We start from the raw sequence: 25,414 nt of genomic DNA, 5'->3' as shown, positions 1-25,414 counted from the left end.
AGTAGTATTTTAACCATGAATATCGCTAGCTGATCTGGAAAAGTCTCCTGTATTCTGTCAGAGCTATAATTTCCAAAAAGGTCATCAAATGAGGCCTTACTTTGTTGTTTTGTTATCAAACAAGTAGCATCAGAGAACTAATAAAAATTCCCTTGTGGATACTAGTTCTGCTATGGTACTGTTGTCCTATTTAACTTTTTTACTTACAAATTAGGCAACAGAGAAATCACACCTTTCTCTCATGTGGCTTGCACATTTTATGTTCTTGCAGCAGCAGCCAATATTGCTATTGCCACAACTTTCCATCCTCTAGCTTACATTCACTAAGTAGCCCCTCATTCCCCCCTAATCACCAGATGTGGTGTTCATGTTTCCAATCCCATGCCATATGGGATTCATGGTTCCAATCCCATGCCACACTCTGATATCTACAGCAGTTTGTGGAAACAGGCAACAAACAAATTCAAACCATGCAATTTTACAGACAAGCCTTCCTAACAGTTAAAAGAAATCCAAAGGCACCTCCAGTAACAAATATTTAACAAAATAAAGTTACTAATGTGTAAATGAATATTAGATTGAAGAAAACCACATGAGAAATAGAGAAGGAGGAAGGAAGAACTAAGCAGAAAAACCAGAGCTTATGGAAAGTCAGACTTACATTGTTGTAAGTAAATGCAAACTACTAACTGAAATATAAAAATGGTCTGAAACAAGTAATGGACATTTCAGATTTTCTCATCACAGGGAAAATATGAAAGATGACACATTTCTTAAGAAGGCACTGTGATTTCAGTGTCAAGACCTCAGTGTCAACAGTGCCTCCCAGCCCTTCTTTTCATAAGACAGGTTAGCTAAAAAGCCAAAAAGCCGGAAGGGAGGACCACTACAGAGCTCTGCCTGCAGTTTGGCAGCCAGAGTACTTCCAAGAATGCCTGGATGTCTTGAGACCAGAGACATTTTGAATTTCAGACCTCAGAGCATGGCCCATGACTCTCTAATCCCAAAACAGCCCATGTGGCAGGCTCAGAACCAAAGCTGAAAGCCCAGGCTCTGCAGCACACCAAGAGTTCAGCAGGTTGAATAAAAAATGTTCGCAAGTAAAAAGCAACTTTAGAAAATTTTCAGTCTACTTGAAGAACAACCCTGATAAGGTGATAACCTCAACTCCTTTATGCCAGGAATTAAAGTCATCATAGCCAGGCCCAGCAAAGGAACCCAGCCTCACTAGAACAGCTCTGATGTCATTTTAGTGATGTCAAGGCACATTGAGGCAGCCAAAGAACCCATGGAACCACACCCAACCCCCTGCAGGCTTCCCATGCTTTTGAGATGTGGCCAGGGTCACGGGAACACCTTGGCAGCTGCTGTGCTGTTCACTCATCAGTGCCAATGTGATGCTTCCATAAGATTACCAAGCAAAAATACATCCATTAAACAGTCCCCAGGAAAGCTTTCAAAACATGTATGGTATTGGGGCATCTGTAACCAAATAAATAGTACCTTTTCCCCACAAACTGGTAACATTAGGACACTGACAATAAAAATATGGTGATATTAAATTTCTAGCAATGCAAATATCGTTGTTATTCAAAGCACCGTATACCACTGGTTCACACTACTCCAAGAGGTCAGCTTGGCTGCACACACACATGCACATACACAATTCTCTCCACTAAAAACTGGCAGACTCATGAAAACATTCAAGGTCAGATAGGGCTGGGTACAGGGCTCCTGGCAACCTGATCCAGATGAAGATGTCCCTCATTGCAGGGAAGTTGGACTAGATGACTGTAAAGATCCTTCCAAATCAAACTATTCTATGATTCTGTGAAAAAACCTGCCAGCTGGGACCAAGATTTCTTTCAGCAACTGGAAAATACCTCATACCCCTTGGCTATTCTCCAGACACTTTCCATTCTCTTCCTCTTATGTCCAATCCAAACAAAGCAGTAGGCAAGTCTTTATTGGTATGTTGAAGCTAATGAATGCAATTATCAAGGTATTTATCTCCTGTAATTTATAGTTTCTGTAATTTGGAAATCTATTTTTAAAAGTCAACCCTTTGCTGCTGCTGAGACATATCCAAGCTGAATGCTATGAAGAGGTACGACCTCCTCACGTACCTCACTTCTTTAATAATGTTTAATCTTGCAGAAGAAGTTTTGTTGTTTCCACAGGAGTACATGCCTAGCAATCATTATTCCAAAAATACATCTTACTGGTATAATTCTTTTTACTTCACAGAAGTTTAAAAATACAAGTAAAGGTCATATGCTAATTTGACATTTCAAAATCACACTCAAACCTGAAGATTCATAAAAGTTTGATTATGATACTTGATGTACTCTTCATATAGAAAAAGCTTAAAATTACTTCTTTTTGTAATGTAACTGAGTGTTTTTTGCAATAAGACATAATTTTAAAAGGCTTTAAATAGTAGAGAACACCTAGCCAAAGAAACTTTTATCATTGTCCTGCTAAAACAACAGATGTACCAAACATGCTTTCTGAAAATTCTTGACTAATCACAGTTGTCACTTCTCCAAGCTGCCACAAGAATTTAAAGCTTAAAAAACCCTTTTATTTTGTTAATGTAAGTAAAATACACACTCCACCTCTTTTTTATTTGAATGTGTGATACAAGAATACAAAAGAAGAAAATCCCATTTAAAAGAGGGGAAACAACCTTACAATTCCTTAGGAACACTGAAGATGTGCACAATACCTAGGCTCATACTTATTAAATACACCTTTAATATCTCATTACCATCTTGTATTCCTCCATCCTTATCTTCTCCCTTTTTCTTTCATTTCTTACCAACTTTGTAAACTCTTCAGAGCAAGTTTGCTTTTTTATACAAGGCTTGACACAACAGAGAGCATTCTTCCCTCTGAGCAATTGACATATATAACATAAAAGGAAACCAGATCTTAAATTTTCTTGTTATATTAGCTGGTTTCACTCATCGCTGATCTTTGAGTATGCTGCAGATTCTGCCTCAGAAGAATCTTTTGACAGACACTGAACAATCTGATGGCTGGTTAGGAACAGCTGGGGTCTTGGAGAACTGGAAAAGTGTAAGGGGCTATTTAAACTATTAATTCAGCATAACAGGCAAATAATTATGTTCATAAGATGACCCTAGATGATCCTATCAATTCAAACTATCAACTGCTAATACCACCATGAGATTTCCAAGTTAGCAACGGGCTTTCTTCTCCTGAGAAAATGCAATGGTTCCAGGTTGGCTGCAGATATGGAACACCACTTCTGTCATATTCTTCATGGCCAGAGCAGCAAACAGGTGTCCAAGGCACAATTTTGTAACTATTTAGGAAAAGATCAGGTATGACACAAGTTCCAATCTTCAACGTTTGACTTAGCCTGAGAAGCTTAGACTCTGCCTGCACAAGTCCTCTACATACAAGCCGTACTTAGGAGGCTGGATTGCCAGGTGCTGGAAGTAGCTGCTCAGCTGCTTCAGTTTAGTGGTGAACACAGTGATAGTAGGTTAACAGCTGGACTTGATCTTAGAGGTCTTTTCCAATCTTAATTATTCTAGGATTCTAGAAAGCCACTATTTGCAAAGGGACTCCACAGAATAGGCAAATTAATAAGGTCATCAATTCTTAACAAGCCTAAAGAAGGGTATTCCCTTAGAAGGATTCTGCTGCTTAGCTCAAGGAGAAAGGTAGTTTCTTGATCTCTTAAGATTGCTCATCTTTCTTTTAGTTGGAATTAAAAAGATAATCTGGAGTTGTTCATAGCAGCGGATGTGGAACAGACAACATTGTCATTTCTTGTGCTGTTCTGTAGAGTACAAAGAGAAAACAAGATAAGTGCAGCAGTTATCATTTATTCCATGCTTGAATCCCATACATCATTTAGCACTGGATGAGAGCATCTTGGGAGGGCAGGGGAATTCGGACTGGGAAAGCAAAAGCTCCAGGTAGGGAATATCTTCTAAAACTAAAAGCAAATAAAGAACCTTCTGTCCCTAGAGCTGTAGCTGTAGGTAAGATTGCTTATATATTGACAGTTTAAAATGCAGAGAAAATAAAATCATGCAGCAAGAAGCATCTTATTGGGTAACTACTTCCACTGTTACATTATTTACTTATTTTGAGTGTATGTTTAACTGTTGGGGGAGGGAGAAAAAAGCATTTTCTTTGTTTATTAACTCCACTGCTCCAATAGGCAAAACACGGAATTGAACGCTAATAAAGAAACTGCAAATAAGACACAAGTTTTTATTTTCATCTTTATTACAAAATTATCAAAAATACTCTGCTAACATTTGAAGTTTAACTTTAAAAAATCTTCACAGCTCACCAAGCTATCAAAATGGAAATGAAGGTAAAGAAGTTAGGCAATGTATTTTGTTCTCCATTATGAACAGTCAGAACTCAGGAACCTGACACCAGGAAAATCAGTTTGTCCAGCACCTCTGACTCTACTAAATATATAAATGAGTATGTGGCAGAGGCCTCATTACATTTTCTTTGTATTTTTCAAAATAAATCTAAGCACAGCAAAGGATATACAAAGTGTACAATTCTTCAAATTTTTTTTAAGGGATCATTTTTCTGTTAGCTGAAAAATACAGCTCACTGGCATGGCTTTATAATGTTCCAGAACATAAGGAAACAATCTTTTAAAAAATACATATAATCTGTTAAAATTTCTGAATTTTTAAGATGTTGAGACTGATCATTTACAATGTAGTCCAAAAATTAATATACACAAAGACAGAATTACTGATTGTTTTAAAAGTATAATTTTACATAGAACATGGTCAGTCAAGAATTCATGTGCCAGTAAATATAAGCACTGCTTCTTTTATTTTCTCTGAGGCAGACAGATACATACAAATATGCAGGAAGATGCACTGCCTTCATAACTATTTTAGTTTAAAATCCATTGTTTTGCAAAAAAAACTTTAAGAAAACATGCATCATTCCAAATTGTTTACTTCCATTGACTCTTGAAAAACAATACATTATAATACATTAAAAATAGCATAAGAGCCACATTACAGAAGCAGCAATGTGCTATCAGCTCAGATTTGACAGCTGCAGTGAGAATACTTTAAAATATCTTTCTTTTCTTGAAGTTTGAAAAAGAACAGGGATGAAACTTACACTCTAACACTGTTGGCAGATAAAAAATTGTTTTAACCCACCAAGTTAACCTGATGGGTTAATATTATTCTTCAAAAACCACAAGCCTATAGAACCACAAAAGGCTTATTCTCTAGGGTCATGTTAAACATTGACCAAGAAGGAAAACTGCAGAATAACCAGCCCAGTTATGCCAACTTTTATTACCAGTCCACTGGATGGTCAAATTTGATTTTGGGGCGGCTGACCACCAGGAACCACCAAAGAAACCCCTGTTAGTGAAGAACATGTGTGCAAAGGGGAGGGAACATATGTTAATGATTTTGGGGAAATTATTATCATCTGTATATGATGATAATAATATCTATTATTATCTGTACGTTATTCAGAAAGGTCAATGAATATGTATGTAATATACAGCATATAAACAGAAGCTTTCTCTGTAATCAGTATACACAATATTTCAGAGAAGATACTCCCTCATGCATCTGGCCAAATAAACAATGCTTGCTTCTTAATGCTACACTGCTGTTAAGGAGTTTTATCTTTACTGATTTTTGGTAAAAACATCAGTATCTAAATATGTTCAGATCATAAAAATAAGGGACCACCTTGCACAGAGGGGAGATAGCATTAAACAAATATCTTGTCACTTAAAGAATTTTAACTAAAATGCAATTTGTTTTATTTACATTACCTTTAGGTGCACCATCAGTAATAAAGCTAAGTTCAAGAGTCACCTGGGAACATGTGGAATTTCAGAAGGTATAGATGTCTGAGACCCTGCTCAGTTTTCATTCTGCAGAAGAGTGAAATAATCAATGTGTTGAAACTTCAAGACCTCATTTCCCCAGCTGGTCCAGCCAGGCTGTAGGTTGCGAGCAAACAACTCCAAGCATTCCGTATCTGGCTTGATAAACTCTGCCAGGACTGCTGTGCAAGAGAAAAAAGGAAAAAAAGAAGAAGAAAACAACAATGACAATGGCACAAATAACAACAGTAAAAAAGTAAAACCTCCCCTGTGATGCTAGCACATGAAAAAAATGAATGTTTTATTAAAAAAGGGAGAGACAGCAAATTAATTTCAGAGGTTTCATCAAATAGCTGGACTATTTATAGTGAGAAAGTAATCTTAAATAAATGCCCTTGAGATTCTGGAAAATACTGTCAAGGCCTTCAATAGCCTTGATTTATTGGTTTTCATTTAGCAAAAGGGAAGGAGGATTTATTTCAGCCTCTACATAGATGAGTTCTGAATTTTTTTTACTAATATCAACCAAAGACCTCCTAAAGCCTCACTTAGCTCAAATAACATGGAGGCAATATTTATATAAATAAATAAATGCATACATACATACATAAACCCTTTTCTTAATTAAGAGCACACTCTCTTTTCCTCTGTACTTTAAAGGGGAAAAAAGCATTTTTGTAATGACAACTGTTAAAAGTAACACCAGTTAAATAAGTATAGCACTAAAATGGATGTAAAAATGCAGGAACTATTTTCTCCCCCACTATCAATCTGGCAGCTGAGGAGATATTTCTACACCCGTTACTGTTATTTAGTAACATATATCTCAAATTTCTCTTACAGTTAGGCATTTTTCCTGCCTAAATCCAAATATAAAGATCCCTGTCATTAACATCAACTGTGTCACTGATCATGACTGGTATTCTTGGAGTGATAGAAAAAGATCTTGCATTTTGCTTGAAAAGTATTATTGCAAAGAGTTTATTGTTAAATGTGTTACTTGTCATATAGAGCCATTTAGTCTGTGGCTGGTTTGAGCAACCCCTTAACTAGGTTTCATGAAATGACTACAAAAACATTGTGTACAAAAACATAAGGAGCACTCAACACAGAGAAGGCAGAAAAAATGAATAACTTATCTATACTAAAAATTGCATTAAGTTTTTTGTTTTGCTGCTGAAGATAAAAGAAGAAAAATTATGGAAACATATCCTTTTCCAAAGGATACTTTGGTCATTTTTAGATCAGACCTGCCGTGATTTCTGAATCTCTGTCACTCAAAAATACAGCTCATAAGGTCAACATTTTGCTGCTTTGCTCAGTCTCTTCAGATATGATCACAGCAGAAAGCAAAAACATATCCAGTCAACATACACCAAAGTATGAGAGAAAATGTTTTTTCTTTTTTTTTGGTGCAATCCAAGTACTGACTTTTTGCATCAAGTTTGCCAGTCACAGATGCCCTATGTGAGACTCCAGCTGATCAGGCCATGGATTGCTCCTGTTGCAGAAAGATGAGCACTCACTTCACTTTCTAGGTGTTACCCAACCCAAGATGCATTTCCTACCTACACGATCATCTCTTCCAAAGCTCCAATATATTAAAAACTTTTCTGTAAATATTTTTAATGGGTGTTTCCAAGCTTTATTGTATTTTGGCATAAAAATAAAAAAAAAAATCTATTCGCCTTCCCCCAATCTTTAACAAATGTCACATGACTGTCTCACATGAGTTATCACGAAGGCAGCTTTTAATCTAAAAAATACTGCTACTGGAAGGAATCTTATTCCAAAAACCTGTTTCTTTTATAAAAGATAAAATGTTTAAACAAATCTAGCATTTGCAGGGAAGAGTCTGGGAAGTTTAGAGGAAAATTTACGTTCTGACAGAAAACTCATGCACTGTTTGGTGTCGTGGGTGTTCATCTAATTAGACACCACTTATGAGTACTTGCTTAATACTATTTTGCAAACACATCATAACAAAAAAAGTGGTAAAATTTATTGTTCTTTTCACAGCTCCATTAAGATAAGAATTTCTTGTGCATAATTTGCTGACAATTTGATCAGAGGGCCAAAGTACCTCTCCTAGGAGGACAAGCTCAGAGTTGGGGTTGTTCATCTTGAAGATGAGAAGGCTCTAGGGAAACCTTATTGTTGCTTTTCAATGCTTAAATGGGGCCTATAAGAAAGAAGGCAATAAGCTTATTTTAGCAGGGCTGCAGGAATAGGACAGGGGATAAAGATTTTCAACTAAAATAGGATGAATTCAGACTACATATAAGGAAACAATTGTTTACAATGAGGGTGTTGAAACACTGAACAGATCGCCCACAGAGGTGATAGATCTTAAAATTCCTAAGTTAAAAATAATCATCATAGCATTAGGTTCAGTAATCCAAAGCAGTTTTAATAGGCACCAAAAACTTTCATGCCTGAAAGAGCAAATTTGAAAAGCACATTTCAGAGATTCAACCAGCCTCAAAGACTGGTTCAACAGAAAGCAAAAAAGAGGTAGCAAAGAAACCAATCAGTTCAACAGAAGCACGAAACATGTGCCAGTCTTTCTATCAATTTGGTTCTAGAATTTAAAAAGAAGTCGCAGGAATCTCCCTCTCTCCTTCTGGCAGAGACAGCATCTTTTTAAACTTAGAGGGCTTTTTAAAAAAACAGACATATTACATATAATTTGAGATCACATTATAGTATGATTCTTCATTGCTAGGTTGTAGGCATTTACATAATCACATCAGGCAGTAACTTGCACTGCAACAAAATTACCATATCAAAAGAGCTGAATTTTGTTGGCTTAAAATCTCATTACACTGGTTTCCTTCAAGTTGGAAAAATCAGTGTTTAAGCCACAAATTATGTCTTCTTTGTTAGACCTTTACATTACCAGTAGGCTATCTTAAGACACATGGATCTGATCTGCAGCCCTCAAGCAAACCCTTGGGGTTTTTTCATGTGAAAACAGCTTAGAGGAGTTCCATCAGTAGAAAAATTAAGTATTGAGTTTTTCTACCACAGGAATAGATTGAAAAACAAAACCCAGAACACAATTACTTCTACCCATTTACAGATACCACTGACAGGAAACAGTTAAATAGACGATAAACAGCCTGTTCTTTATCACTTGCAGGTGTCACAAGCACTATGACAGCAACTCAGGTACTTATAGGTGAGCACCTAATGCCCTAGGACATGTGAAGCGAGCACAAAACCAGCTGGCAGACACAACAGTTCCAGAAAACCCATTTCATTCTGAAGCACAATCCAGTGGCCAGGCAGGAGACTTGATACACCTGCATACTCCTAATCCCAGACACATATTGAACTTGCATGCTCCTAAAAATGTTTAAATGAGCTAAAGAATTATCTTTGAAAAAAGCGACAGTTTCTCCTTATTTACTGAACTTCCACTGCCTAAAAATGCAGGTTCTGCATTGACAAATTGGATATATAAAGTGAAAATAACTGTCTGCTTTTTCACTGCCTGATCAGTGAGCCATGCAAAGCACAAAGCACAAGTTATCTCAGTTTAAAATAACCCTTCAAAAGAGTTTGCAACATAGAGGTCCTTATTGCCCAATTTGTCTAAACCCTGGACCAGAAAATTATCTGAAATCCAGCTGAAAGATCTGCACCGCATCCTTCCTGAACTTCAGGTTAAACCTAGATGCTTATGTACCAATCAATTAATCTTACAGCAAGTGCTCCACAAGGCCCATAAGGAAACAAAAGGCATTTACTTTTTTTTTAGTTCTTTTTTTTTTACTTTTTTTCGTTCCAATAAAACCTGTATTACACAGCCTAATAAACCATCATTGCTACAGAGGAGGGACCTCCCATGACTCCTCATTGCACAGTTCTGCTGAATATATGCAAATTGGTTAGAACATAGCCAAGAATTAATTCCACTGCTTTTAGGCAAACTCCTACACAACAGTATTATTTTCTAACAATAAATGCATATACTTATAAACTAGAAGAGCAATGGCTGTAATAAGAACAATCTATAATACAGGAAAAGGAAAAAAGGTGAAGTTATGTAGAACTTCATACATATCTGTAACAGAGTATCTTTTGTGCTCTCAAAGACCACCACTGAATTGAATTAGGAAGAAAACCTGCTGTTATGTGAATCAAAACCTGGAGTAATAAAATTTGATTTTAACACATTTGCATAAAGCAGCTTAAATACATTTACAATGACATATTAGAGCTGTAAGCATTGAACACAGCACATGCATCACCAAAAACCCCTACAGTTGCAATTTCATGGTTAAATGCACTGTAGGAACACAAACATCTCTTTTTGATGGCTTACTTTAATTTACATCTTTCTCTTCCCCCAGAGAGATAAACTCTTATAATCAGTCATTAAGTGGCTACATATGTACCACCACACAACCTTTATTGTCGTAATAAGAAACAAAGTGCCAGACAGCATCAGTAAATACTAATATTTTTGGCTTTGTTACTACTTAAACAAAGCATAAAGAATGTGTGTGACTCATCAAGTGTCCTTCTCCCCCCTTACCAAATCTCTGCTTCTGTTCAAATTTCCTCTGAACCCCTCTAGGATGTAGCTCAGCTGCTCTCTACTGGCTGGTTGAGAATATTGCCTGGTCATGAAAGCAACAGCTTGTACAGCACAGAAGTCAAAGCATCAGCAATCAGCTTTTGCTTTATGGTCTACCTTTTCATTACATAACCATATTCTGCACAGACTGCAAAAAAAACCTTGTAGGTTATAAGTGGATCTTCACAAAAAACTTTTAAATCATTCATATTGCTCCATAACAAGTTCATTTTTTCAAAGACAAACATAAATGCGGCACAATGTTATCAAATCCCATCACTCAAGTGAAGACTTAAGAAATACACAGAAGAAATTAGGAAGGACAGTTCCTTCAAAGTCACTCAGGGTTACAATTTATAAAGTATTCTCCAATATGGTTTCTAGATTCTGCCCTACAAAAGAATTGTTCCGAGGACCATTGTTGCACTAAAATTTTCCGTAATACATCCAAACTGCTGGTTTGCACCCTTGGATACCTCACAAGTTTCCTGTCTGTGTCCAAGTTTGCTGCTAAGTATTGGCTTGCTAAAGAGACCCCAGCTGACAGCCTCATAAATAACCACCCCACTGTTCATTAGCTTAAATCAACACATATAACCCCTGCTGTAGCCCTAATTCTTGAAGATGTGGCTTCAGGATGGCACAAAGGTCCTCCTAGAACTGCCCTTCTTTTTTTTATTTTTGTTTTTAGCTAACCAAAGTATGTCCTTCCTACTAGTTTTTTAACAAGGGGGTGTGTGTATATGTATATATATATATATATATATATATACATATGGTAATTTAATAAACACAAGCCCCCAAACACAGATGCTAGAGCCCCCCTGAAGGTACAACAATTGTTCAGATTAAAAGAAGTTCTACCTCTTGGGAAGAGAAAAAGGAAAGCATATCAGTGAAGCAAAGTGTGACACCTCTCCTCTCCAAGAGCATTAAACATTTCTTCTACCTGCCTTTTCTGATGTGAATACAAAACACCTGGAATATTTGCAGACTCATCATGAGCTTTCCCTTTGGTGGAGGATGTAATCTATTTTGTGAGAGGTATTAAACATATTTCTTACCACAGCCTTGTAAAGTTTTACGCTGCTGTAATGATGAAAGAAATACCCCTTCCTATTGACAAAATCAGCAGAAGTGCTCCAGAACAATTCTTTGGACTAGCTCTAAAACATTGAATTTATATCCACACTAACTGGCTGGCTGGAATTACTGCATCAATTTCAGTGAGTGAAATACAACTTCAGTGGGTGAAATACAACTCCTCAGAACCAAGCAGGGCATGCCTTATTTTTTGCCTCTTGTTAGCAGTCTTAAAATAGTTAAGCTTTTTGATTTATAGGCATAACTCTACTGTAGGCATATAATCAATTCATGCAGATATGTAAACACTTATTTCAGGATGACATAATAAAGAAAGAGGTTTCTGCTTTCCTATTTTATGTATTCCCAAAGTTCTCTCCCTCACAAGGTATATTAGGTCATTTGTCACAACTTCATGTATGAAGTATCTGTAAAACTGGTCTTGCAGCATTTAAAAGATAAATTTTGAAAAAGGCAACATTTTTTCTACGTCTACCCAAAATGTTCACACAGTACTACTTGAAGTTCTAGTTTTCACATTAATTTTCTGAGACCAGGACTGAGGTGCTTTGGAACACTTTTAGAGGAACCTCAAGTTCTGTTGAGTAAAATTGCTTTACTGATGGGAAATTAAGGCATTTCTAGGTACATCCCATAATGAGAAATTCAAGATCACTGTGCTACAGAAACCTTAGGCGAAAAAACCAAAACATACCAGCAAGAGGAGGTTTATGTGAATGCAGACTGCAGGGTATGCTGACAATTAACTGATGCTCTGGAATTGGAAGAACACCTTCAGATTTCCTGTCATATAAATCAGAAAATAAAATAAACATGAGAATGAATGTTAACCCAATGTAATGCTACAGCTCTTGCAGAGTTATTTGAGATGGGAGATAACACAAAGAGTGTTCATTCACAAACTTCGGGGAAGTCCAAGGGAAGTTAAATGCTGCCCAGACAAAATATACAAAATGACAGTTTATGCAATCATTGAGGCTTTGGCCAAAACACGGTTTACAATAGCCATGCAAAGCCACTGAGAACAAACAATGCAGTCCTGCACGTCGTCATGTGTGGAACAACAGCAGCACCCCCAAAATGGCATCAGCCTGTGCAAAGGACTTGTGATCCAGGAAAACCTGTCAGCAAAGGAAACCCTGCCCACAAGGCTTTTGTCCAAAAAAGTTTGGATCTTGTTTCTCAAGACCACAGATGCAGGGACAGTCAGGGGGTTCCATTCTTTAGTCTCACTAAGGCACTCCCTTACTCCAAAGCTAATAAAGCTATCTTTAGGTCCACTCAGCCAAGAGATTTTGGGACATTATACTGCATTATGAGTAAGTGATACATACAAAGGGAATCCTAGCAGCTGCAAAAAAAAAGACATTTACCATAAATATCCTGACATACCTTAAGGCTTCCTGTACATCTCCTTGAACTCTCCCCAATATGAGAACTTCATAGGGTTTTTTGTGCAAAGAATCCAAAGGCAACACAAATTCTCCAGCTGTAGTAATCTGACACAAGAGAGTTAAAAATATACAGTAAAAAATTTTAATATCCCATAATTTTCCAAGACCTTTTCCTTTATAAAAAGGAGGATACTGATATCACAGCTTTCAAATACACAAGCAAAACAGACAATTTAGAAGAACACAAAGTGTCATAGTGCAAGTCTTCTCAGTCTCCAAGAAAGCAACAAAATAAATTAAGAACTTACTTTTACCCAGTGCCACTCAGCAAGCGTTTTCACTGACCAGTGAGGATAAAGTTCATCCTTAACAAAACGTAAGTGCTTCTGTCTATTAGTCACCCACGTGACTACAAGACAATTTGGAGCAGCTAGTGCTGGCACAGGAATCTGCTTAATTTGCCATGAAGACAAGTGGCTGTACCTATGCCAGTAAAGTGAGAAAGCAAATTAGCATATACCAACCACAAAAATTGTAAAGCAGAACAAATGGATTAAAAAATTACACAGACCAGTCACTTCAAGAATTATCTCCTGTCTATCTCTCTATCTCCTTCAAGAATTGTCTCCTGTCTCCAATCTAAGTCATAAAAATAGTTCAAGACTGACACCCAGTGGACAATTCTGAGAGATTTTATATAAAATCATTAGTGCATGTATATAGGTTTTACTGAGCAGAACCTTGAACTACATATTTCCACTATCTCTCAAAATAAAGCATTATTAGTTGTGACTCTGAAGTGTAGAAGCCCATGTTTCATTTAAGAATTACCAGATGTAACTCAATATTCTCATCTTTGCGCCAGAACAAAGCTATTTAGTGAACAGCAGCTTCTTAGGCAAAGTAATAGTATTCACTTCTCATAATAAACTCTCTTCTGAATGAAAATGACAAGTGAGTCACACTAATTTGAATGGCGAGTGAAGAGGTCATTAGAGATAATAACTTCTCCAATTATTTTCACAAGTTGTTCATTTTTTTAAATTATCAGCCATGGTAGAATTCTAGGCTATTCAAATCCATTCTGCACTTTTCTGAGCTAAATGAAAGCTACACTGGTGAATTCAGGATGCTTTCCAGATCCTGTCCTGTTCTACCATTTTTTTTTTAATTATGCAATTCTACACTATCAATAAACTGCAGCTCGTGGAATCTACACATTGCAACACCAAAATTATTGGCACACTGCCTAATGAAAATTGGCAGCCACTGTGTGGGTAGCCAGGACCCTAAACAATGCTACAGTGAGAAACAGTGAACAAGGATAAAATCCAAATATCCCCTGGACTGTCTAGAGGAGAAAATATTCACCTAGATGAGAAATGCTTCACAATTATTAGCTGCCAACAAGATAATTATGAGCAGTGATAGCTCCTCCACTCTTTGCCTTTATTTCATAAGGGAGAAAGGATCTTGGTGACTAACTTATGCTCATAACTACAATTATTCTCTGAGTACCTTATATACCAAGAAAGACATTTCTGAATGAGAAATGTCTCATTTGAATGAGAGTTTGTAGAGGTTTCTGAAGGGCTTTCAAAGGAAAGCCTACACATCAGTCTCTACATCTTCAAATTATGTCTTCATAATAAGCATCAAAAGCCACAGCGAACTTCATTCTAGAAAGTTGCAAGACCATATTTCCTGTCTACCCTTCTTTCAAAGAGATACAATTCTATGGTAATCAAGAGGACTCCACTAGCATAAACATGATGTTACCCAGCAGTGAAGGAAGCCCATAAAAATTTAAGTTAATAACTTCATAAACTACAGTACTCAGAGTTCCTATTGCACTAGAGGATTTCACTGCTGCATTATCATGTTCTTCTAAACATTAGACTGAAGCTTAAGTTACACCTCAAATTAAATAAAAATGCACTCAAACCTCTGAGCAAGATTTCAGTCCTGGAAATACTTACACATTTATCTAGCTTTACGTCCACTGAAGTAACCCTATAAATTACAAACTAACATGTGCATGATCTGGGCCCTACATAACAGCTGAATCCATACTTTCTTTGTAAAGGGCTAACATTCTCTCACCAGCTAGATAATTTAAGATCTACTCTTGAAAATATCTTGTATGCCAAGTATCCAACACATTTCAGTGAAATACCTAAGACAGTCCATAGATTTGAAGGTAAGCATGTGTGAAAATATGTACAAGTTTGAGCTACAGTCTCACAGTTATACTGGTCCTGGACTGGATCAATACACTGAAATGTGAATTACCCTTTGCAAGCTATGATGACAAAGTTTGTTTGATTTTACTATAAAACATACCTGTTACTCCTTTTAACAGACTTGTTCTCCCATGGTGGATCAATCACAATTACATCATATTTTTTCTTGTCTGGCAAGTGAAATGAAGGGGGAAAAAAGAAAAATTAGTAAAGTAGCTTTAAAAAATATCTATGAGTTAAAATAGATACATATCAAACCTGCAAATTTCTTCTGTTCTTTCCAAATAAGAAGTTAAAAGACTTTTGACTTTTGGCTTGTTTTAATTCAGATAATCATATCCAGAAAATTCAGTATTTTTAGGCTGATTACCTAAGGAAAGGACTTTTATGTGGTCTGTGTCAGATCCCTCCAAGAAATTTTAAGTATCTTTAGGACTTTCAGGGAAAAAAAGGATAGCAGAGTGCAAGCCTCAAAAATAAAAAATTTTCTAAGTTTCCCAACAGAAGCTATGCAATAAGGCACCCAGCTGAGTGAAAAGCTACAGCCCTGAATGCAAGATTCCTGCCCTGTTTGATCTTTTATCAGGCCAACAGGGACATGCAGAGCTTCAAGCCAGCCCTAGAAAACTGTTTTGCACTATTGGAGGTAAAGAAAGACAGATAGCTAACACAGCGTGTGAAATGGGAATCAATGAACAAGAGCAAAAAAAACAAAAGAGTTTTCATGGGAGAAGCTCAGTTTACTTTAGCTGGAGGATAGAAGATACAGAACACATCCATGAAAAAACAGAACTCCCCAATTTTATTTCTCCAGAGAACATGTTTGTTCTTTCATTTAATGTGATGGTATGAACAACAGCTTAGTATTTGATGTTCATGAAATGTGATTACAATATTACATACTACATATTATTCATTTAACACCAGAGGTATTATCCTTACAGTGGACTGACCAGCAAAAATTACTTCTCTTTTGGCAGGTGAAAGGGAAGAAGAAAAATAATAATTAAAATGCACAGCAGATTTACTCAGAAAAAAGTCTACAGTCAGGGCATTATGTTAGCATTCACTGTTGTTTATTTCAAAAGCATTTGCTCAGATTTCTTGGACTGCTCTGTAACTCCTTGGAGAATCTTATATGCTCCACTGTGCAGAGTGGTAGCAGAATGATAATAATCTTCTTTCTTTCCTACAGATGAAAACAGGTAGCTAGTCAGATTTTAGACTTCAAATGCAAAATTATTATTTAGATAGTAAAATTCTACCTCCTGAATATCTTCTCAACAAAAAACAAAATTTAAAAAACATAATGTCTAAATAACATATGCTTCCTCTCTTCTTGTGTGTAATTAAAAAAATCTAAAATTACTGATTAGAGGGTAGAGCAGTAATGCCCAGCTCTTGCTCACAGGCAACATCTTTCCTGTAAGACTGTCTGATAAAGCCTAGCTGTGAGTGATAGTGATAAAAATAATAGTAATGAAGGCCAATTTGAGAGCTAATGGAATGGCACTGAAGACTGATGCATGCTGTCAGCTTAGGGCTGGGGATAGTGGCTTGGATAGCTTTTGATCTACTTTTACAGAGAACTTGATTATTCTAAAATCCCCTCATTTCCCTGTCACTGATTTTTGCATAAGCCAATGCTCTCAGCTGTGAAACACAGCAGCTGAAAAGTCAAGTCATGTTTGCTGCTGGTGGTCTTGCTAAGTCCTGGGTTGCCCTCCACCTGGGTGCAATAGCCTCTCAAACTGTTATCTTCCCTGGGGGATACTGGGCTTTGTTCCACGACCAGTTTATTCCAGTCTAAAAAGACCCTGCCACTGAACAGGATGAGTCTGTAAGTGAACATTTGCTTTATGGTGCATTATCTCATGCCTCCCCCATGGTCTAACCTAGCTAAAAACCAAGACAGCAGGACCACCATTTCAGCAGCAGCACGGACCTACCTATGTTAAAGGCTCATCCTGTGGGACGGGGACCCAGCAGCACAGCTAGTCCCAATTCAACGTGTTTACATGACTTCTGTGCTGACAGAGGCTCAGAATATGCTCACAAACTGCTGTATTTTGGCTGAGACCTTTAAAGGAGCCTCCTGGAGATAAATAATCCCCTCATGACATGATTTCCTAACCACTTAAGATTCCTTTGAAAGTCCTTAATTATTTGCACGAAGTTAGAAATATCACCGTGAAAGCCTGCAGCAGCATTTACTATCAGTGAGATGCTTTATGCTAAAATCTGTTAATTGAGCCATCTTGACACTAAGTGCCCTTCTTGGGCAGGAGAAAAGGGAAAAATTCTAACACCTAAAGATACTTACAGTTCAGCAGGGGCTGTAAACATGAAATATCAGACAAGAGGAAACTGCTTTTTGGTGGCACCAAGTATTTCTGCCCCATTAACACAATTATCTTTGCAGAGTTTGAGCTGTTTTCCATAACACATGAAAGCAGGTCCTGCTCTGCAGTGGAGGTTTCCTCCTCTAGCACACATACAGCTTGATGGTCACTTTCATTCACAGCTGGAAACTGCTTTGCCATTTCACATAATTCAGCCAAGCCACAGACAATGTGCTGAGGAACATTATTCTTCCTGCAACTGAGTTTTGCAGTCGTACAGTGAAGAAAACCACTTTTGAGTCCCTCTTGGACTAAATGCAAAGTCCCTTCCCAAATGAGCTTCCTGACCTGTATGGTGACAAAAAAAAAAAAAAAAAAAAAAAAAAAAAAAAAAAAAAAAAAAAAAAAATCTTTCAAGTATTTACTTGACCAGGGAATGAAACTGAAATCAAAACATTTTCAATCTGCAGGCAGGGAAAAGGATCCTTGCCAATTACTGAGATCATTGGCTCAAAAGCTACAAAGGCATTATAATAAGGTGTGTGTCTTGGTCTAACCCCAGCTGGCAACCAAATACCACACAGCCATTCGCCCACACCACATGCCTCCCAATCCCTGGTGGGGAGAAGAATCCAAGGGAAAAAAGCAAACCTCATGGGCTACTATAAGATCAGTTTAAAAACGGAAACTAAAAAATTATTATCATTATTTTTATTATTGAAAAGTGGGAGAGAGAGAGAAGTACAGCCCAAGAGAAACAACTGACGCACAGTAATATTGCTCACCACTTACTAACTGAAGTCCAGCCCATCCCTTAGTAGCAAATCCATGGCTCCTGGCCAACTCCCATTGTTTATACAGTGAGCATGATATCCTATGAATGGAATATCCCTCTGGTCAGTTTGGGTCACCTGTCCTGGCCGTGCTCCCTCCCAGCTTCCTCTGTGCACCTGCTCACTGGCAGAGCACAGGAAACTGAAAACTCTTTGACTTAGGGTAAGCACAGCTTAGCACAGTGATGTTTGAATTGTTGCTGTCAACATTATCCTCCTGCTAAACCCAAAATGAGAATCTTTGATGTTTTCTGATCTATCCTGACCAGGTGGGAAGGGACAAAGCAGCTGCAGCCGGGTGCAGACGTCTGGGCAACACATCTACCTTTAGCATCCAATATGCTAACTCTGGGGCTTTTTAAAAGTCTTAGGTTTATTTTTCATTTGCAGCGCTCCTGCTCTGCATTAGCTGTCCAGTTACCAAGCAGAAAAACTAAGTCTATCCCAGCCCAAACCAGGACTAACTTCTGTTGTTGGTTTTCATTTTTTGTTAAAAGTTAGAACAACTAGAAGGCTGGAGAAAGAAAGAGCAAGAAACTACTGAATAAAACATTTCAGACAACAGACATGGAATATCATTGTTTCAACCAAACACAAATTTCAAAGCAATTATCTGAAGTTTAATTTAAAATTCTAATTTAATTTCAAGTTACTGTGCCCATGAACATCTTTTTAATTGAAATGTATACTGGGATATAAAAATCAGTCATTTTCCAGCCATTTCAATTAACTTCATAAAACAACAGTTTATGCATTTTACAGTCATAGAGAAGTACAATCAGCAAATCAAATTAAAGTATCAGAATTTCATTTTTGTCACTTTTCTAAGTGGCAAACGTCTCAAACAGCCTGTTAGTCAGTCTGGGATGACACTATTCTTGGATGTATATACACCGTCATTCACCTGCTGGGGAGTCAGCACCTCCCCTTCACAAAATTCAGAGACCCATTTTATTTCCAAATCATGGAGCCTTTAGGAGTTTTGATTGTCAGTGAGGTGGGTTTATCCATTTGTCCATTGTCAATCACTGGGGCTTTATTAAAGCCCCTGTAAAAAGCCATTATACCACGATTTCAAAAGCTTCTGACTACAGAATCTTCAAGATTACAAGAGGGTTTTACAAAATGCACTTTATTACAATTCCCAGATTATTAGAAGGAGAATAAAAAATTTTTGTTTTTTATAATTTAATCATGCCACCTCTAGATACCAGAGAGTAGAGTCATTCATATTTAGTACCTAGGTTTGTGATAAGAAAAGTTCGTACTGCTTCAACAGAATTAATAAACATATCTTCAGAAATTATACCTTCTTACATGCATGTGTTAACTCACAGGTAGTACAAGTGGACAAAGTCTCTTGACTATGCAGCAATCAAAGCAGGAATTTTAACAAATCACTGCTGAAGGAATTTAGCATATTTTGTACTGTTCCCTATGTTGACACTGACTGAAATTCATAAATGGATTCAACAGCTGAAATTCATAGATTCACTTGCAAAAACAAAAAAAATTGTAGTTGTTGGGGTTTATTTTTATGAATGTACAGATGTAAATAAGTACCAAAATAATCTGGGTTAACTTGCAGAGCTATAACCTTTAATAACACAAATATAATAAAAACCCAAAACTTTCTAATCTGTGAATGATATAAAACACTAACTGGAGTCACAGATTTTTTCAAACTCTGTCTTTTCCACATATTCACCAAATATCACCAAAGTTATACAGGCCTCCAAGGCACCAAACTTCTTATCTTCATTTCTTTCTTTATTTCTATTGTTGAATGATTTTATTCTAGCCTTAGCATTTTCATACTCATGTTGATGCTGAACTTCAAAGTTTTCTCCTTTAAGGTGATTCTACACACCTTATTCACAAAAATAACCACAGGACCTCTACACTGTATCAGCAAGCCGCACGTGTTTACTACAAGACGTTACCATATAAAAGAAAAAAAACATAGTCATCTAAACGTAGTTCAAGCAGAACAGATTTAAGCAAAAAGCCCAATATGACTAAACCTTTGTCAAAGGAAAGGAAGCAAGTGTAGCTCCTATTCAGGTTCACATCACTACTTGGGAAAGCAGTAAGAATACATCAAACATTACCTACAGATAGCATTTCTATGATTTACTACTAGGCTTCAATGTAATTCAGTTGTATCTTCACCAGTAAACTGGTGAAGATAACTGACAAGCATACAGAAACAACTGACATAAGCATACAGAATTGAATTCCAATTAATTCATAATGTTTTAGTAGGACAATATGAAATGTTAGAGAAAAATTAATTTTTTTTTTCAATTGCAGAATAAGATATTTTGAAGCACATTTGGTCACAAAAGCATTGAGTAACTCCATCACAGTGTCCTGAAACACTGAGGAACTGATCTTATAGGTTACACTGCCAATTTCAAATCAGCCAATTCCTAATAGTCAACTCATCACAACACAATGTCCAGTTGTCTAAACAGTCCAAGTTACTTTGTGAATGCAGCTTCCAGCTCTTTGCAATGTCTCAGATGCAATTTCACATGTATCTACATAGAAGATGCGGATAGATAGAATGTAGGAGAATAGAGATAGTGGTGAAGGTAATCTCACCCCTAAGGAGTTACAGCTGTGCTAATTATCCAGCATTAAGAACAAGCCTGCCCTTAATAGGCCACAGCTGGATCCAATTAGAGGGGTACTATAAAAGAGCAGGTTGGCTGGTGGAGATGTAAGATGGAGTTTGTTGGCTGTGCAGAGTTGGAGTCAGTGCTGTGAGGAGCTGCCCATGAGCAATCTCTAAGAAGGTATGAAACCTTTGCAACAGATGACAACAATTGGTGATTCTGACGTGGTCAAGGACCCAGGATGGTGCTGGGCTCCCCCTGAATGCCAGTGTGTGCAGCAGGACACAAGCTGTGTGACAGAAGTGGCAAATGGCATGGCCACAGCAGCAGCTGGTGCCTCAGAAACAGCATGCCCCCTGAGGGGTACGGGAAGGGGTTTGCTAAGTCACTGCTACACGAGCACTGGAACAGAAGCACCATGGAGCTCTGAGAGGCAGAGTCAGAGCTGCACAGACAACATGTAAGAGCAGCCCTCTAAAATTGTATAGTGGCTATCTCCACAGTAACCTGATGTGATTGGGAGTGGGCTGTAGGGCGAGGTGCAGCCAGAGATGGAGCCCAGCGCAGCATTGAGAGCAGCAGGGGAAGCTGCCTGGGTAGGACCTGACAGATTTTGACACCTGAGGTACAGGTGAACTGCCGGGGACACAATGAGAAATAACATGGAGTGCAGAACATATAGATTTACATATATGGAAAGAAGTTAAAAAAACCTGAAATTTAGAGTCAAAAAGGGGGCAAGGCAGCTGCAGGTTTGGCTGCCACCTGGAAATCACTTTATAAGACTTTAGAAGAATGGAAAACACAGCAAGACAAGAGAGGCTTGCAGCGATCAACTAATACAACAAAATCTGTAGAAGGAAGAAGAGAATTATTAAAGCAGCAGTGGGGTCTGGGGAAAGAGTAACTCTATTATTTATTATGGTGTATTTGTTTGCTAATGACACGTGCATTTTGTTTGTGAATTGCAACTATGAATCTTTGATTAAGCATAAGTTTAAAAGTTTATATTCCATAAGCATAAGTACACTTGACAGATGCTGGATCAGTGCTGTTCAAAGTTCTATAGCTGTTGATTTGTTGCTGTCTTAATATATAGCCTTTAACTTATTCTTGTGAGTTACCTTATAAAGTTGTACAGCTGTGGATATTATCAATATTCTAGAGATATAAAGGTTTCTGATTATATGTAATGTAAGTTTGGGTAATGAATCAGTATAAGTTTCTGATGATATGTAATTTAAGTTTGGGTAACAAATCAAAGTTGGCACAAATGCATTCCAAACTTAAATAGAAATGACACAAAAGATGATTATACTGGGTTTACTATCTTCTGCAAAGGGCCAAAGATAGTAAACACAGCATTAGTTTAACTCATTCTCGTGAGTTAATCTTTGATTAGGCAATTAGGCATAGATCTAAAGATTTTGATGATAAGTACTCTGTGAATTTAGAGAATGAATCAAGTCTATGCTGTGAAAAAGCAAAACTGAATTAGAATTTAGAGACAGACACTTTCACTGTGACATAGAAGTCTAAGTACTAGGGTTTTTGGTGATGAGCCTTAAGTTGATGTTCTAGATTCTGAAAAGCAAAACAAAATCAGACCTTAGAAACATATGTTCTTACTGTGATATGTTGCCTGAACATTCATAGAACTGTTAGTCCTAAGTAATAGATGTGAATGTTATAGTGTCAGTTTACTTGAACATAACTTTCTAGAGATACTGTAACTTTGTAATTAAAAGAAAAGTGGGAATTGTGGATAGGTAGAATGTAGGAGAATAGAGACAGTGGTGAAGGTAATCTGGCCCCTAAGGAGTTACAGCTGTGCTAATTATCAAGCATTAAGAACAAGCCTGTCCTTAATAGGCCACAGCTGGATCCAATTAGGAAGGGTATTGTAAGAGAGTAGGTTGGCTGGTTGAGATGTAAGATGGAGTTTGTTGGCTGTGCAGAGGAGGGCAAGAAGAAGGAGTCTGTGCTGAGAGGAGCTGCCCATGAGAAATCACCAAGAAGGTATGAAACCTTTGCAACAAGATGGTAACAGAAGATATATGCTGTAAGCACAAATTCAAATAAGACTTGGATAGATTGACTTTCCCTTTCCTACTTTTCACCAGTGGAACAAGCTACAAAACCAGAATTTGTCTGCAACCATGCCCTCCACTCTGCACACACCCACATTTAAGTAGCAGGTACTTGCAAAATACACGTTTTTTCCAACTTACCTTTGAATGGTATTCCAAAGCATCCAGTTCACCTTGGTTGAATACACATTTCCTTTTACGTTTCTGCAGAATTAGCAAAAACCAACAACAACAAAATCTGTATCATTCCACAATGAAATAAAAGGCGAAAAGAAATCAAACACACTTGAATTACAAATGAACTCTTTAAAAGCAGAAGAAAGTTTCCATCTCTTTTTCTATCACAAGTGCAAGTCAAATAAGCAAAAAGATCTGAAAATACTGAACCTGCTGTAGGCTTTCACACAGTACTTAGGCTTAAAGCTGTTTTAAATTATTCATGGCACTAGGATCTGAAGGCACCTAGTGCACAGTTTGTGCTCATGCCTCTTTTGGGCCCATACTAAAATTTTCAGATGCCAAGTACAATTTACCAATAAAAGAAAAAAAATTATTACATTTATTGGTTTAGACCAGTGACTCTTATTTTCTTTTGTCCATATGGAACAGTACTGAACAACACAAAGTAAATTCATACTGTCCTTTCCAACTTGCTAATCTGCACAATCTCAACAGCTACCACAGCTTCAGACTGTGCACCTGACCACAACCAGTGACAGGAGATTTCAGGAGCAATCCACTGCTTATGAGAGACAGAATGCACATTACTGACATGAGGGACACAGGAATATTCTCAAAAGTTCCACTCTTCTACACTACCTAAAAAGACTTAGATATGCAAAACAATATTAGTAGTATATTATTTATCAATGGATTACTGTAATTTACTGTGTTACAGATAACATACCTTCCTAGCAGTGGCAAGAGAATCTCCAGTGTCACTCTTTGCTCCCTCTTGGTATTCCTCTTTGTAGCTGTTGGCCTTTATGTCTGTCAGACACACCTCAGGGCATCCCTGACACAGCTGCTCCTCAGGAGCTGCAGCTATATGGGGCTTAGAAATATCAAAGAACTCCTCCCGAAACACGTATCTCTTTTTTGCTCTTTTACCTTCTGTTTCTAGGGCATTTCCAGGACTGTCTCTTGATGAGGGGGTGGCCGCAAAAGTAGAAATACTGTGACAGTCTTCAGTGGATGTGACAGAAGTATTATGAGGGACACCACCAGGGTGTGCAGAGGAGTCACAGATCTCATAGCCACACTGGTTGATGAAAGAGAGATGATCCACAAGCCATCCTGCTGTCAGACGATGTACCACGGACATTGTTAGTCCCCTTTTCAGGCTGAAAAATCAGCTCCCTGAAACCACAGCCTTCACCAACCATTTGCCCTTCCTGGAGCAACTTCCTCCTGTGGGAATTTTCATAAGAATTCACTTTACAGAATTATCACTGTTTCATAAATTAGCACCTACCTTCTCACAGACATTTCCATGCACACACAGGGCACACTGTCACAACTTCTGACTTCAGCTGATTTCCCCATTACCACTACTTTTTTTTTATACCAACTAAATTTTATAGGACTTCTTATACTTTCATATGGTATGTGCTTACTCTTTTTAACAAGTCAGAAAACAGCCCTATGACACACCAATTATGCTTAACACCATATGACGTGTATATCAATACACAGTACATACACCACATATACATTCATTTACACTACATATCTTTACCACCTATGTTACACACATGCTATATAGACTACATAGACACTATATATATGCACACACTATATATACACATATGCTATATATATTCACACATACACACAGATACGCATATATACACACTATATATTTGTGCATATACTGTATCTACACACGCACACGTATATCTATATACTTATCTGTGTATATATATATATATATATAGAGAGAGAGAGAGAGAGAGAGACATGGATCACTAGACACCACCCGGGATCAGTAATACAGGCACAAGGGCACTGGCAGCCGCGGCCCCAGCGCTGCTGAAGCCGAACCCCGACTCCCATCCCCGCGGGCACACAGGGACCGAGAGCTCGGGCTTTTCCCTAGGAAAACTCTCGGCGATGGAGAAAAGCGCGGGGCTCGCCACGGCCCGACACACACTCACCGTGGGCGCGACCAGGTCGCCGTACGGCCATGGCCCTTCCGGGGGGCGGGACCCTCCTGCCCTCTATTCCCACCGCTCCTCCTCCCCGTGCTTCCAGCGCCGCTCGTCCCTCCCGCCGCGCTGCTGGCCCGCGGCCCGGCTGTGACGCAGTTCCGTGTGACGCTCTGGGCG

The 25,414-nt window shown here is 37.8% G+C and overlaps 1 protein-coding gene across 3 annotated transcripts; it reads right to left on the bottom strand.

Moving 5' to 3' along the window:
* Positions 1-2,562: 2,562 nt before the first annotated feature.
* Positions 2,563-25,393, bottom strand: METTL4 (methyltransferase 4, N6-adenosine). Of its 3 annotated transcripts, none has more exons than XR_010369307.1 (10): positions 25,244-25,393; positions 23,995-24,497; positions 23,229-23,291; positions 17,525-17,891; positions 15,302-15,371; positions 13,267-13,441; positions 12,957-13,063; positions 12,259-12,347; positions 5,822-6,054; positions 2,563-3,814 (listed from the first exon to the last, which is right to left on the bottom strand). XR_010369307.1 is itself a non-coding variant. In XM_064434625.1 (10 exons), exons 2-9 carry the CDS (start codon positions 24,409-24,411, stop codon positions 5,912-5,914), a joined length of 1,434 nt encoding a protein of 477 aa, XP_064290695.1. In that variant the 5' UTR covers positions 24,412-24,497; positions 25,244-25,393; the 3' UTR covers positions 2,563-3,814; positions 5,865-5,911. The 3 variants fall into 3 exon arrangements, 1 of the variants encoding a protein (XP_064290695.1); XR_010369306.1 differs by having other exon boundaries at positions 5,822-6,057; positions 25,244-25,392; XM_064434625.1 differs by having other exon boundaries at positions 5,865-6,057.
* Positions 25,394-25,414: the final 21 nt, after the last annotated feature.

Source organism: Passer domesticus, chromosome 1 (genome assembly GCF_036417665.1).
Source record: "Passer domesticus isolate bPasDom1 chromosome 1, bPasDom1.hap1, whole genome shotgun sequence".
In the NCBI taxonomy this organism is placed as follows: domain Eukaryota; kingdom Metazoa; phylum Chordata; class Aves; order Passeriformes; family Passeridae; genus Passer; species Passer domesticus.
The sequence above is the reverse complement of the archived record's forward strand: the minus strand, read 5'-3'. Positions and strand labels throughout refer to the sequence as shown.